The following is a 15228-nucleotide window of genomic DNA, read 5'->3' as shown; positions in this document are numbered from 1 at the left end:
CTTTGGACTGTTTTCCATCAGTCAGTTTGTCCTCTTGGTCAGCAGTAACAGCTAGCTAAATATCTAGCTTGTCACCATATTATGTTGGTGAGGGATTTCCAATAATAGAACCATACACTGGCACAAAGCAAGCATATTTTGTATGCTACCAGATGCTGCTGATGACAGTGTTTATACAGATGTTCTATTGTATTAAATTTGGAATACCTAAACAATGTCAGAATGGACTGCAATGAACCATGAACAGCCATGTGATTAACTCCTGTCAGATGTTCTAATTGTTGGACAGTCCTGCTATTTACAATTTTCAAATAAAGAACAACAAATTCAAAGTGTTTCTATATATTTTTATTTACTCATTGGCTAGTATAATCCAAGCTGTGAACAAAACTCAAAAGGAAGGGGCAAATATATGTCCACAATATCATGTAATCTGTCACAGTAGGTTTTATCACTGCTGAAAGGCCACTTGCATAGGTAATATTAAATCAACATCTTAGTATCAAATATCACTTCAAAACCATATTCTACTAAAATCTTCCAAAAGATACAATAACAAAGCTCTCCATGGTGTATGCATGTCCATTCACCATCATCCCATTCTCTCTAAAATGATGTTCCTACTGCATTCTCTGTTGTGTTTTCAGGGAAATGTGCTAGATCTGCCTTATTACACTGGTTTCTAATGCATCCCAAGTACAATTCAAATCAACATTCACTTTCATTTATTGTATTATTTTACAGTGGGCTCTTTTCAGCCAGCCAATTGGGTACAAGATGGGATGGGACTTGTCAATTTGGTAACCCAGAAAATAAAAATCATATATGAATGGGTAGTATTTTAGACCAAACCATGACACATCTTCATAAACATGTAGCTTTGATCCCTCATCACAGCCCAGGAGCAAGAGAAAACCACAAGTAAAGAAGTGAAAATCATATTTCATGATGGTCTCATGGATGGTTGTCATTAACACTTGAGCCTGTACGATAAAGAGAGTTCAGCATTCAGCAGGATTTCTGACTTCACTATATGGAACCTAAGCATTCACATAAAGCTGGTTATAAAGTCGGTAAGTCAATCCAGGGTTTCTGAACGTGCCTATGAGCCTGTTCACATGAAAAGTGCCATACTTTTCCCAAGTCTGTACAAATGTTAACATGCTCAACATCCATCTATTATCCATGCACCACTTTATCCTCATTGGGGTTGCAGAGGGGCTGGAGTCTATCCCAGCTGACTTAGGGTGAAGAATTAAGGTTAGGTAATACTGCACAATTAGACTGCACAGTGGCTTGTGGTTAGCGCCGTTGCCTTGCAGCTAGAAGATCCTCGGTTCACCTCCCAGTCTTCCTGGGATCTCTCTGCATGGAGGTTGCATGGTTGGGTTTTCTCCAGATTCTCCAGCTTCCTCCACAGTCCAAAAACATACTGAGGTTAATTGGTGATTCTAAATAGTCTGTAGGTGTGAATGTGAGTGTGATTGTTTATATCTCCATATATAGTCCTGTGATAGACTGGTGACCTGTCCAGGTGTCTCCTGGAGTCAGCTGGGATAGACTCCAGCCCCCCATGGCCCTGGTGAGGATGAAGTGGTGTAAAGATGATGGATGGATGGAGAAAGTTATACTAAAGGGTGCAATACTAGTTTCTTACGCCAAGGGTGTACTTCATGTTCCATAAATGGCTTATAAATCTTTCTGGTGGTTGTATGCAAGCATACTAACATTATTTGTAGGCACTGTGTAAAAGAGGATCAAAAATGAATCAGACTACATTAGAGAGTTGTTGGTTAGTAACTGAAGCCTGAGTGTATTCGTTCCTTTCAAAATATTATCACTTATCTCTTCACAAAGTAGATTATTAATGCAAAACACCTAACTATTTTATTCATGCAGATTGTTGGACTCTCCCTATACAGCTGTCACTGCATTGTCATTTCTGTATCTTTGTTTCAGAGCTCAGTCTTTCCGCCACTCTCTGAGCTATGAGCAGCTCCAAGGCTGGCTATGGAGCTGGAGGTGGAGGCGGCTGTGTCTTTGGGCTGGAAAGCCAAGGAAGCAGAGTTAATGCAGTAGCGTTTTCCCGTGGGTCTTGGACCATCATCAAACAGGTGTCCCAGATGAGCTCCACACTGAAAGAGAGAAATTACTGGAATTTAGCAACAATTTGTAAATGTTCTCTCTGATCAGTTTGACCTAGTACAAATATCTGTCAAAAAATACTCTTCTGATTATGATCTATATTATTTAATTTGCATTGTTGTGTTGCTTCTTTCTTTGAGCGTAGCATCTTGTGGATACATGGAAGTGGTCAGTTCTGGCTCCCTCTCCAGTGAAAGCTGTTACTTTCCAAATGTATCAGTCTAATACAAATGTAAGTTTTGTCCAATAAATGTGGAAAATGAGGCATATCTTTATGCTGTAGCCCAACAATGCATAAGGGCATTCTTTAAAAATAAAAAGTAGGGCGCCCAAATAGCTCAGCTGGTTGAGCAGGCGACCCATAAACAGAAGCTCACGGCGCTTTGCTGCATGTCTTTCCCCGACTCTTCTCCCCACGTTTCCTGTCTCTCTCTATTGTCTACTACAATAAAGGCGAAAAAAAAAGCCCCCCCCCCCCCAAAAAAAGTTTCTTTTCAAAACAGAGTGATAGGGTCAAACTGTCATTTCTAGACCAGACATTTTAAAATGTTATTCTTACGACTTAATTATATCTGTTTATTATGGCTAGTTTTGTTTTAGTGCAATAGTAAACTATTTCTATTTACATGTTTTTTCCTGTGAAATACCGTAGGAAAGTTGTAGCATTCACACTGTGTTTGTTCTGTACCTGGCTGCAGGTAGTCTCTACCCGGTGCATGCCATAGGAGAAATCATCTGTCAGAGTGATGGACTCCTCCTTTATAATATCAAAGAAGGACGGCCAACCTAAACCAAGAACATGGAAGGGATACATTAGCAAGCAGATAATGGGACATGAAATGGACGTGATGACTATCGTGCAGCACTGGTCGTTCTGTATGCGTAATGTGGGTGTTGTCCCCACATGATGAAATCAAATCTAGGCTATTTTCTCTGAAAACACCACGGTCTATAGCCTTACTTCAGGAACAGCATTGGATGCTAAATGTAAGCACAATTTTCCACAAACTGAAAAGTACATTTTAAGTTTTTTTTTTTTGTATCTACACAAATCTACTTTTTTAGCTAGCTAGCTGTACTAGTTTTAAGATATTTATGGGTTCTTTAAGACTTCAGCATCAAAAAAAAAAAAAATCGGGAAAGTGAAATGTTCTGGTTCTGCTGGCATATGATTTGGGCATCTTTTTTCTTTATACAAGCGTTTATTAGGAAAAGATTCAAGACCTTTATTTATCACTGTGTGTGTGTGTATATATATATATTTATATATATACACACGGACAAAATTGTTGGTACCCCTCAGTTAAAGAAGGAAAACCCCACAATTCTCACTGAAATCACTTGAAACTCACAAAAGTAACAATAAATAAAAATTTATTGAAAATTAAATAATCAAAATCAGCCATCACTTTTGAATTGTTGATTAACATAATTATTTAAAAAAACAAACTAATGAAATAGGGCTGGACAAAAATGATGGTACCCATTACTTAATATTTTGTTGCACAACCTTTTGAGGCAATCACTGCAATTAAACGATTTCTGTATTTGTCAATGAGCGTTCTGCAGCTGTCAACAGGTATTTTGGCCCACTCCTCATGAGCAAACAGCTCCAGTTGTCTCAGGTTTGATGGGTGTCTTCTCCAAATGGCATGTTTCAGCTCCTTCCACATATGTTCAATGGGATTCAGATCTGGGCTCATAGAAGGCCACTTTAGAATAGTCCAACGCTTTTCTCTCAGCCATTCTTGGGTGTTTTTGGCTGTGTGTTTTGGATCGTTGTCCTGTTGGAAGACCCATGACCTGCGACTGAGACCAAGCTTTCTGACACTAGGCAGCACATTTCTCTCCAGAATGCCTTGATAGTCTTCAGATTTCATCGTACCTTGCACACTTTCAAGACACCCTGTGCCAGATGCAGCAAAGCAGCCCCAAAACATTACTGAGCCTCCTCCATGTTTCAACGTAGGGACAGTGTTCTTTTCTTCGTATGCTTGGTTTTTGAGTCTATGAACATAGAGTTGATGTGCCTTACCAAAAAGCTCCAGTTTGGTCTCATCTGTCCAAAGGACATTCTCCCAGAAGCTTTGTGGTTTGTCAACATGCATTTTTGCAAATTCCAGTCTCGCTTTTTTATGAGTTTTTTTCAGCAGTGGTGTCCTCCTTGGTCGTCTCCCATGAAGTCCACTTTGGCTCAAACAACGACGAATGGTGCGATCTGACACTGATGTACCTTGGCCTTGGAGTTCACCTTTAATTTCTTTGGAGGTTGCTCTGGGCTCTTTGGATACAATTCGAACGATCCGTCTCTTCAATTTGTCATCAATTTTCCTCTTGCGGCCACGTCCAGGGAGGTTGGCTACTGTCCCGTGGGTCTTGAACTTCTGAATAATATGAGCCACTGTTGTCACAGGAACTTCAAGCTGTTTAGAGATGGTCTTATAGCCTTTACCTTTAAGATGTTTGTCTATAATTTTTTTTCGGATGTCCTGGGACAATTCTCTCCTTCGCTTTCTGTTGTCCATGTTCAGTGTGGTACACACCTTTTCACCAAACAGCAGGGTGACTACTTGTCTCCCTTTAAATAGGCAGACTGACTGATTATGAGTTTGGAAACACCTGTGATGTCAATTAAATGACACACCTGAGTTAATCATGTCACTCTGGTCAAATAGTTTTCAATCTTTTATAGAGGTACCATCATTTTTGTCCAGGCCTGTTTCATTAGTTTGTTTTTTTAAATAATTATGTTAATCAACAATTCAAAAGTAATGGCTGTTTTTGATTATTTAATTTTCAATACATTTTTATTTATTGATACTTTTGTGAGTTTCAAGTGATTTCAGTGAGAATTGTGGGTTTTTCCTTCTTTAACCCTTTAAGCTTCAGTCAATTCCAGCCGTTTTCAGTACAAAAAATCGCTAATATTCTATTTTTAAATTAAAAAAATTACGAAAAATACGGGGAATATTGGACGCGCATCGGGAGGTGCATTTCCTTGAAAACGACCGATTCAGGGATTTTATACCGACTTCAGGACATGTTTTGGACAAAATAGTTTACTGGCTTGTGTCATCTGATGTAAAAGGTTGGATTATGGCCGTTTTTTGTGGAATCTTTTTTTTTGTGTGTAATAATAAACCCGGAAATGTGAGTCGCGCTGTGTGCTTTGAAGCCGTGTATAGAGAACGGATGGATGAATATTTGTTTTTGTCGGACAAATGTGTTTTTCTCACCCGCTGTGGTAATCGCATCTGAAAGTGGTTTATACCGGCGGATTCATGAGAATCTAAGCTTTCCATCGGTGTATAGTGTTTGTATAATCGCGTTTGCACCCGTCGGACATTCCTGAAATTCCTATGCAAATTAGTAGGTGTACCGCCGGCGGTACACTGAAGCTTAAAGGGTTGGGGTACCAACAATTTTGTCGACGTGTGTATATATGTATGTATGTATGTATGTACAGGGTGACCCAAAAGTTTGGAAACAAATGAAAATTCTATAATCCAAATAATATGTTATTTCAATAAATCAGTACCACAGATATATTCAGAAGAGTAACAGATTAGTGTAAAACAAACATAATTCAACATGTTCATGTTTGTTTCTTATACAAAGTTGTGAACGTTTCCACCACCTGGTTCCACTGGTATCTTCTGGAATGTATCTTCATTCATGCTTATGAAGGTTCCTCAAACTGGCCAGTAAATGTTGCCTCATAGTACTTTTGGATGTTTAAAAAAATTAAAACTGTCAGACACTTTACCATCAAGAGTTTTGAAATCTGACACTGATGGCCTGCATTTTGAAGTTATGCTCCAGCATACCTGGACCTTATGGTTCTATTAATTTTCTTCTGAGTTATTGCACTCGGCAAATACTATGCTTTTAAGTTATTTTATTATGCTATAACAAAAATGGGTAAAATAAGAGTGAATTCATGCACCCCCAACTCAAATAGACACTGCAGTTAAACTTTGTTTCCAAACTTTTGGGTCACCCTGTATGTGTATGTAGATATATATATATATATATATATATATATATATATATATATGATCTTATGTAAAAATCAGACATTCTTTAGAACTGTATTTCCAATATGAACCCTTGTTTTTCACACAAATGCAGCAATACAACAGTGAGACTAGCAGCCGAACCAGGCACCTTAGAGCACATAATCAAATAGTCAACTATTCTTGGTCACAAATAAAGAATTTCAAGTCTCATAAATGTGACCTGTTGTAGCAAAACACAGGTCAGGTTGTAAAAATGGCAAAGCAAAGAAAGCAGAGGTACGAATACGAAGCTGACAGCAGCTCGACTTACCTGATCCTGAATCAAATTTAGAGTTTGAGCTATGAAAAAAAAAGAAAAATGTCAGTTAGAAATAATGTGTTAATTCAAGTACTCAAAATGCCTTGTCTTTCTTATGAACTCTTTGTAACATAGTGGAGTGCTGTTGCTCTCACCATCTGTCAAAAAAAAAACTATTTGGGTCATTCCAGGTGAAATGACCAGATATTCCTTGGGGGTGTTGCCACACCATTTTCAAATTAGTCCTAAATTTGCATGCCATTAGATAGTCACAAAAGTACTTTCTATGCAAAATTGTAGGCCTGTAGCTCAAATAGTTCCTGAGTTGTGGGGGTCTGAAATTTTCAGAATTTGGGCTATAAAAAGCCTCGCCAGTGTTTTTTTGCATCTTTAAGTGGTTATTTCTCCGCCTCTAGACATACCAGAGAGCTGTGAGTTGGTAAACAAGGCCTCTGCATGTAGCTAGTGCCCCACAAACATCCCCAGGTGTTTCCCTACACTCTGCAGGCCGTGGGGGCTTACTAAAAATGCTAAAAATTAAGAGATACCTACTCACGAGTGGGGTTTGGGACCTTAAAAGTACTAGAAATACTGCACAGAAGTGTTCTAACACCCCTGGGTTCCATTCTACACAAACTTGTGTGATAACTTGGCAAACTGGAGCTTTCTAGGTACCTCAGTTTGGAAAATATGAGCTCCCAAAGTTGGACGAGATTTTTAATTGGCTATTTTTGGTGGCAAAAATCTCAGTGTGGGACAGGTACCAGAGACCCCAAATTTTTCTACAAGACAGTTCCATCTGTCTTCTATCACTGTACAAAAAAGCAGCAGGGTTATATTTGTAGTTACTGAGATATTCTTACTCAAAATGGCATGGGTAATGTCAAAATCATCTTTTGCTTTTCAGTACTTTAAATTGGGATACAAGTATTAGTAGTCATTCCAATGGTAGTATTATGAATGTTTTGTTCTTTTTGAAATGTTAGTTGTTAAAGGTGACTACCTTCAAAAAGTGTAATGGTATACCTTAGGTATACCTAAGTTATAACTTAGGTATAGGTTCTTTTGCTTGTGACATGACATTGTACAATTAAATTTAACATGTTTAATCCCACTGCACTGATACTGTAAAATTCAACATTATTGTTCTATTTTTAATTTAATCAACCATAAACTACTACAGAGCTCCCTGAATTCAAGTTAGTACATGTAATTTGTATGTGTATGTTATAATCACATGTATGCATTGCAAATGGGTGTCAATATGTCATTACACTTTTTGAAGGTGGTCACCTTTAACAACTAACATTTCAAAAAGAACAAAACATACATAATACTACCATTGGAATGACTACTAATACTTGTGTCCCAATTTAAAGCACTGAAAAGCAAAAAAACGATTTTGACATTACCCATGCCATTTTGAGTAAGAATATCTCAGTAACTACAAATATAACCCTGCTGCTTTTTTGTACAGTGATAGAAGACAGATGGAACTGTCTTGTAGAAAAATTTGGGGTCTCTGGTACCTGTCCCACACTGAGAATTTTGCCACCAAAAATAGCCAATTAAAAATCTCGTCCAACTTTGGGAGCTCATATTTTCCAAACTGAGGTACCTAGAAAGCTCCAGTTTGCCAAGTTATCACACAAGTTTGTGTAGAATGGAACCCAGGGGTGTTAGAACACTTTTGTGCAGTATTTCTAGTACTTTTAAGGTCCCAAATCCCACTCGTGAGTAGGTATCTCTTAATTTTTAGCATTTTTAGCAAGCCCCCATGGCCTGCAGAGTGTAGGGAAACACCTGGGGATGTTTGTGGGGCACTAGCTACATGCAGAGGCCTTGTTTACCAACTCACAGCTCTCTGGTATGTCTAGAGGCGGAGAAATAACCACTTAAAGATGCAAAAAAACACTGGCGAGGCTTTTTATAGCCCAAATTCTGAAAATTTCAGACCCCCACAACTCAGAAACTATTTGAGCTACAGGCCTACAATTTTGCATAGAAAGTACTTTTGTGACTATCTAATGGCATGCAAATTTAGGACTAATTTGAAAATGGTGCGGCAACCACCATCTGGTGAAACCACACGGAATGACCCATTTAAGAAAAGGTCACGACTGATCACTACATTTGCTGATTCTCTGGACTCTTAAGATGTGTTATCAATGGCAGCATTTCTTTCTGTAAGCTTATCCCATGCCAGCAAACATATGGATCAAAAGTGATGCATTTGCTAACACAAAGACACATTTCATCTCTTACCTGAACAGGAAGGCCCCGCAGACAACACACGTATAGGTACCCTCATCTTTATGATGTGCAAACTCTCCAGTAAAGGCACTGTGGAAAAAGTTGTATTATTAGTACAACTGAATGGCCTACTATGATGAACAAGGACTCATTATATTTTCAGCATGGTCTAGTCACTGTGCGGCAGCAAGTATTACATTCATGAGACCAAACTAGTGTCTGTGCTTTTAAAGACAAATATTTTATTATTTATATTCAGAATTTTTTTTGTAATGATTTGCTGAAGTAGTTGTGTACACATCATATCTCTGATCAATTTATCAAGATGAAGTCTGCGTAAAAATTTACTCCAACGATTGTGGAGATATGAATGTCCTGGTTGGACAGCAAGTATTAGAAGCTATTCAGAAGAGCAGGCGGACAGTCGCCTATCGAGAGCAGCCTTATCTCGGCCAGACTTTTTAAAATCTGCCACTGGCTCTGACGGTTCCATAGAGTTTAAACGGGGATATAAGTAGTTTTCAAAATCAAATCAAATCAAATCAAATGAAGCTTTATTGTCATTATATCAGATGAGATGGCGTTTCCAGATGAGTAGTTTAGTATTCTGACAGCTTGTGGAATGAAGCTGTTTACAGTGGGTACGGAAAGTATTCAGATCCCTTGAAATTTTTCACTCTCTGTGTCATTGCAGCCATTTGCCAAAATCAAAAGAAGTTCATTTTATTTCTCATTAATGTACACTCAGCACCCCATCTTGACAGAAAAAAAACAGAAATCTAGAAATTTTTGCAAATTTATTTTAAAAAACTGAAATATCACATGGTCATAAGTATTCAGACCCTGTGCTCAGTATTGAGTGGAAGCACCCTTTTCAGCTAGTACAGCCATGAGTCTTCTTGGGAGTGACACAACAAGTTTTTCACATCTGGATTTGGGGGGTCCTCTGCCTTTCTTCTTTGCAGATCTTCTCCAGTTCTGTCAGGTTGGATGGTGAACGTTGGTGGACAGCCATTTTGAGGTCTCTCCAGAGATGCTCAATTGGGTTTAGGTCAGGGCTCTGGCTGGGCCAGTCAAGAACGGTCACAGAGTTGTTCTGAAGTCACTCCTTTGTTATTTTAGCTGTGTGCTTAGGGTCATTGTCCTGTTGAAAGGTGAACCTTCGGCCCAGTCTGAGGTCCTGAGCACTCTGGAAGAGGTTTTCCTTCAGGATATCTCTGTACTTGGCCACATTCATCCTTCCTTCAACTGCAACCAGTCGTCCTTTCCTGCAGCTGAAAAACACCCCCACAACATGATGCTCCCACCACCATGTTTCACTCTAGGGATTGTATTGGGCAGGTGATGAGCAGTGCCTGGTTTTCTCCACACATACTGCTTAGAATTAACACCAAAAGTTCAATCTTGGTCTCATCAGACCATCCATCCATCCTCTATACACCGCTTTATCCTCATTAGGGTCGCGGGGGGTGCTGGAGCCTATCCCAGCTGACTCGGGTGAAGGCAGGGGACACCCTGGACAGGTCACCAGTCTGTCGCAGGGCTACATATACAGACAAACAATCACACTCACATTCACACCTACGGGCAATTTAGAGTACTCAATTAACCTCAGCATATTTTTGGACTGTGGGAGGAAGCCGGAGTGCCCGGAGAAAACCCACGCATGCACAGGGAGAACATGCAAACTCCATGCAGAAAGATCCCAGGCCCACCCTGGGATTCGAACCAGGGATCTTCTTGCTGCAAGGTGAAAGTGCTAACCACTACGCCGCTGAGCAGCCCCCTCATCAGACCAGAGAATCTTATTTCTCATAGTCTGGGAGTCCTTCATGTGTTTTTTGGCAAACTCTATGCGGGCTTTCATGTATCTTGCACTGAGGAGAGGCTTCCGTCGGGCCACTCTGCCATAAAGCCCCGACTGGTGGAGGGCTGCAGTGGTAGTTGACTTTGTGGAACTTTCTCCTATCTCCCGACTGCATCTCTGGAGCTCAGCCACAGTGATCTTTGGGTTCTTCTTTACCTCTCTCACCAAGGCTCTTCTCCCACCATTGCTCAGTTTGGCTGGACGGCCAGGTCTAGGAAGAGTTGTGGTTGTCCCAAACTTCTTCCATTTGAGGATTATGGAGGCCACTGTGCTCTTAGGAACCTTAAGTGCTGCAGAAATTCTATTGTAACCTTGGCCAGATCTGTGCCTTGCCACAATTCTGTCTCTGAGCTCCTTGGGCAGTTCTTTCGACCTCATAATTCTCATTTGCTCTGACATGCACTGTGAGCTGTAAGGTCTTATAGAGACAGGTGTGTGCCTTTCCTAATGAAGTCCAATCAGTTTAATTAAACACAGCTGGACTCCAATAAAGAAGCAGAACCATCTGGAGGAGGATCAGAAGAAATGGACAGCATGTGAGTTAAATACGAATGTCGCTGCAAAGGGTCTGAATACATATGACCATGTGATATTTCAGTTTTTCTTTTATAATAAATTTGCAAAAAATTCTACATTTCAGTTTTTTTCTGTCAAGATGGGGTGCTGAGTGTACATTAATGAGAAATAAAATGAACTTTTTTGATTTTGGTAAATGGCTGCAATGACACAGAGAGTGAAAAATTTCAAGAGGTCTGAATACTTTCCGTACCCACTGTATCAGTCTGGTGGTTCGTCCTTTGATGCTCCTCAAACATTTGCCTGATGGCAGCAGTTCAAACAGTTTATGGAGAGGCTGTGAGGAGTCTGACAACGTTCAGTACCCTGCTCCTGTTTTACATGTATGTAATGGTCACACTTTGGCCTTATAGTAATTATTCCAACAAGTAACACAGATGATCAGCATCTGTCTGTCTGCAACATTACTCAAAAACAGGATTTCAATGAAATTTTCAGGAAACATCAGAAATGTCACAAGAACCAAGTGATTAGGTTTTGGCAGTGATTATATATCGTCTTATAGTCTGGATCAATGGATTTGTTAAAAATTTCTGTATCATTGTGAGATAGCGGCATGGTGTCACTGTAACCATGACAACAAGTGAACACTACATCAGCTGCCTGCTGACGATCACATGATTGTGTTTCCACTACAAATCTACCGCTGAGGACCACAAATTTTTAAAAAATTTCATCTGTCGGAAATCACACGACTCAGCAGCCTTGGAGGAGTACTGTGCTCTTAAAGTGCTTTTCTTGTGTTTTTTTACTGTTCAATTGAAAACTGGTTTGAATAAGGTCAAAGCTAATGTTTATAATGTTGCTCCTCATTATGGCAAATTATATTTTCAATGGCCAATTCTTTTCCTTTCCAATGACAACCTACGGTATACAGTCTCTGTTTTAGTCCAGAGTAGTTCAGACTATTAGACCCCATTGCATACTGAGAAAAAGATTTCAAATACTGAATGGAATGGAATGACAATGGAGGCGAGTGAAATAAAACTTGACAACATTAAATGTGTCTGGAATCACCTCATTCACTATTCCCTATGTACTGTATGGGCACTCAATCCTTAACAGCTACATGAGATTGTGGACAACCTAATGAAATGACAGTAGTAGAGCATACTACAAGGAAAAGGGAAGTTATTTAGGACATGGTCATTGAATGAATGAAATTCTGAAAATCTGGAATGAAAGTTAAGGCTGTTAAATGAAACTCTGAGAATATGGAATGAAGTGTGTATGCCTATAGCACCTATGATATTCTTTTCCTAAAAACGACTGATTTGTGGATTGACATGGATTAGCTGTTAAACACCATCAAATGCAGCTGCAAATGGCTTAGATTGCATTCAAGTACAGTTTATTTTGTTAATACACCCCATGACATAAACAGTGAGTGATCACTAAAAACTTAGAGGCATGGCAAAGAAAATAAGTTCATTTTAAAGTTGGTACATGACAGCAATCCTCCTACCTCTCAGTTCCTCTCTCCTGGGTGATGTGGTACTGCATCGGTGTAAGGCGTTTCCTCAGGTCCTCCTGAGAAAAGCTTACTGGCCATGTCTTCTTAGTCCTACGTGCTCCTGAGACCAAATGCAGAGATGACAAAATATTAGAACTATGCAGGTCTTCTGGTGGTGCTAGGGAAAAAAAAGAAATACCATTAAAATGTCCCTCATGTTCCTCAGGATCATTACCTCTCAAACCATCAGGGGCCTTCAGCTCAACCAGCTCTGATTCACTTGATTTTTTTTAGCCTATAGATATAAATATATCTGGAAAAATTTAGATTTACACATCAGGTACTAAACAAGATGCATTTGTTTTTATCTTTCCTAGTTCCTCAGATACCGTCGTTAAACGCATAGCCTCAATTTCAATGTGTGAAAAAATGGCTAAAAGTGGACTGATGGGAAATTAAAAAAAAAAAAAAAAGTAAAAATCTCAGACGATATTGGATATAACAAGAAAAAAACACACAAACATCTTTAGAAATATTTATATTTTCTGGTAATAAATTTTCAGGCAAATCAGTAAGGTTGAGCAGAAATTATTGTAAAAACTTCATGATTTGAGACGGAACAACCCAGCTACACCTCCACAAACCACCTCATGAAGCTCATCCAGAGAAGGCCAAGAGTGTGCAAAGCAAAGGGTGCTATTCTGAAGAACTGAAAATATAAAACACGTTCTGACTTATTTCACACATTTTTGTTTACTACATGATTCCATATGTGTTCATTCATAGCTTTGATGCCCTTAGTGACAATCAACAACTTAAATAGTCATAGAATAAAGAAAAAGCATTAAATGAGAAGGTGTGTCCAAACTTCTGACTGGCAGTATGAGCAAGAAAACATTCTAACATTAGGGTCAATTTGTCAAATAAAACCAAAACAAACACAGTGCATGGAAGCTGCAAAAGCGCCAAGTGAGGAATTGTTAGAGCATTTTGTGTGACAGCAGCATGTGAGTAGAGCTACAAATTAAACAGATGCTAAACTCAAACCATTTGAAAGGTTCCCTGGAAATGCTTTGACTACTTGGGGCACTAACATTTGTAATTTAAACCAGCAAGCCAAGATTATTTAAGAAATATTAGACACATTTCTGGTGACAGAAGAAGAGCACATGGTAACGCATAAACAAACCAGTTTTATAAAGCCTTTGTGAATGTTTTACATTGAAAATTACTCTGTGCTGCCTGAAGTGATATTTAAGTAAGATAAAATATCTGTAATCAGTGGTGATACAGCAGGAACATGTCAATTAAAGTATTTGTTTCTGAATGTTCACGAGAGTTTCTTCAAGATGAAAAGTCTAGCTTTCTGTCGATTCAGAAATGATGGAACTGTTTGAGAGGTCAATGAATCACTTGACATTAAAGTGATATTGAACAGGGGTTTACTCACTTTTGTTGTCTACAGTATTTCGAGAATTTTGCATATATTATACACTGGCCAACCAAAAAGAAAGTCGCACATATTAATATTTTGTTGGACTGCCTTTAGCTTGGAGTACGGCACTCATTCCCTGACGTATCGTTTTGATAAGTTTCTTATCAACTTATTTCTGTACAGAGATGCATTCGTTTTTCACCAAGAACTTAGATTAACAATGGGAGAGTCGGACTGCTGCACAAAGTCTTCTCCAGAACATCCCAAAGATTCTCAGTGGGGCTGAGGTCTGGACTCTGTGGAGGTCAATCCATGTGTGAAAATATCATCTCATGCTCCCTGATCCACTCATTGATAGTGTGAGCTCCATAAATCCTGTCGTCGTCATCTTGGAACATGCCCGTGCCATCAGGAAGGAAAAACTCCATTGATGGAAAGACCTGGTCATTCAGTATATTCAGATAGTCAGCTGACCTCATTCTTTGGGAACATAACGTTACACAGTGTGTAGATTTTCACTTTGGCATGGAAAATCAGAATCAGAATCAGAATCACTTTATTCATCCCCGAAGGGAAATTTAGCTATAATATATATACAATATACAACATATAATTCAGCTAAAATGTAGCTATATCTCCAAAACTACTTATATCACCTCATTAAAACTAATAGCACGGTAATGGCCATGCATTGTATTTCCTTCCTTCTTGTTTGCTGTGATGTGAATTAATTTTAACGTGATGTGAAAAATTCAAGTTAACAGTTAATTCATTAATTGAGTTATGAAAAATAAGAGGATAAACACAGCCTTTAAAGATGCTATTTATGGCGTACTAATCGCAATACTGGAAAGCAAATACATATATGTATTCTATTTCACTTTCTTTGTTTTTATTATTATTTATATAATAAGTTTAATAACACTAGTAGTATAAAATAAAACAGCCGTATTTTAAAATACATTCAAAGCATGCAGAGAGAATACCATATGTGCTATAACAAAAAAGTATGTTTTTGACACGATTTGTAATACGGATTAATTATGACTTTAAAAGTTTTAGGTCCAATCATGTTCAGATTTGGTCCAATTGTGAAGCTTTCAAGCAATGGTTAATGCAAAAATTTAAGGACTATTCCCTGACAGGACAAATCAAATGTAAGAAAAACTGAAAGCAGGTCAC

At 38.7% G+C, this 15228-nt stretch overlaps 1 protein-coding gene across 6 annotated transcripts in view; it reads right to left on the bottom strand.

Annotated features, from left to right (window-relative positions):
- Positions 1-326: 326 nt before the first annotated feature.
- The window catches only part of msrb3 (methionine sulfoxide reductase B3), a 31691-nt gene continuing 16789 nt past the window's right edge, over positions 327-15228 (bottom strand). For all 6 annotated transcript variants that reach the window (XM_051954570.1, XM_022222317.2, XM_051954581.1 and 3 more), the window contains 5 exons: positions 12624-12732; positions 8728-8805; positions 6475-6503; positions 2834-2931; positions 327-2135 (listed from right to left, as the gene is read on the bottom strand). In XM_051954570.1, the coding sequence (XP_051810530.1) occupies positions 1956-2135; positions 2834-2931; positions 6475-6503; positions 8728-8805; positions 12624-12732 (494 nt within the window). In that variant the 3' untranslated portion in view covers positions 327-1955. The remainder of the gene's footprint in view (positions 2136-2833; positions 2932-6474; positions 6504-8727; positions 8806-12623; positions 12733-15228) is intronic.

This window comes from Acanthochromis polyacanthus, chromosome 1 (genome assembly GCF_021347895.1).
Source record: "Acanthochromis polyacanthus isolate Apoly-LR-REF ecotype Palm Island chromosome 1, KAUST_Apoly_ChrSc, whole genome shotgun sequence".
Taxonomy (NCBI): Eukaryota; Metazoa; Chordata; class Actinopteri; family Pomacentridae; genus Acanthochromis; species Acanthochromis polyacanthus.
Note: the sequence above shows the minus strand (reverse complement) of the source record. Positions and strands in the feature narration are given on the sequence as shown.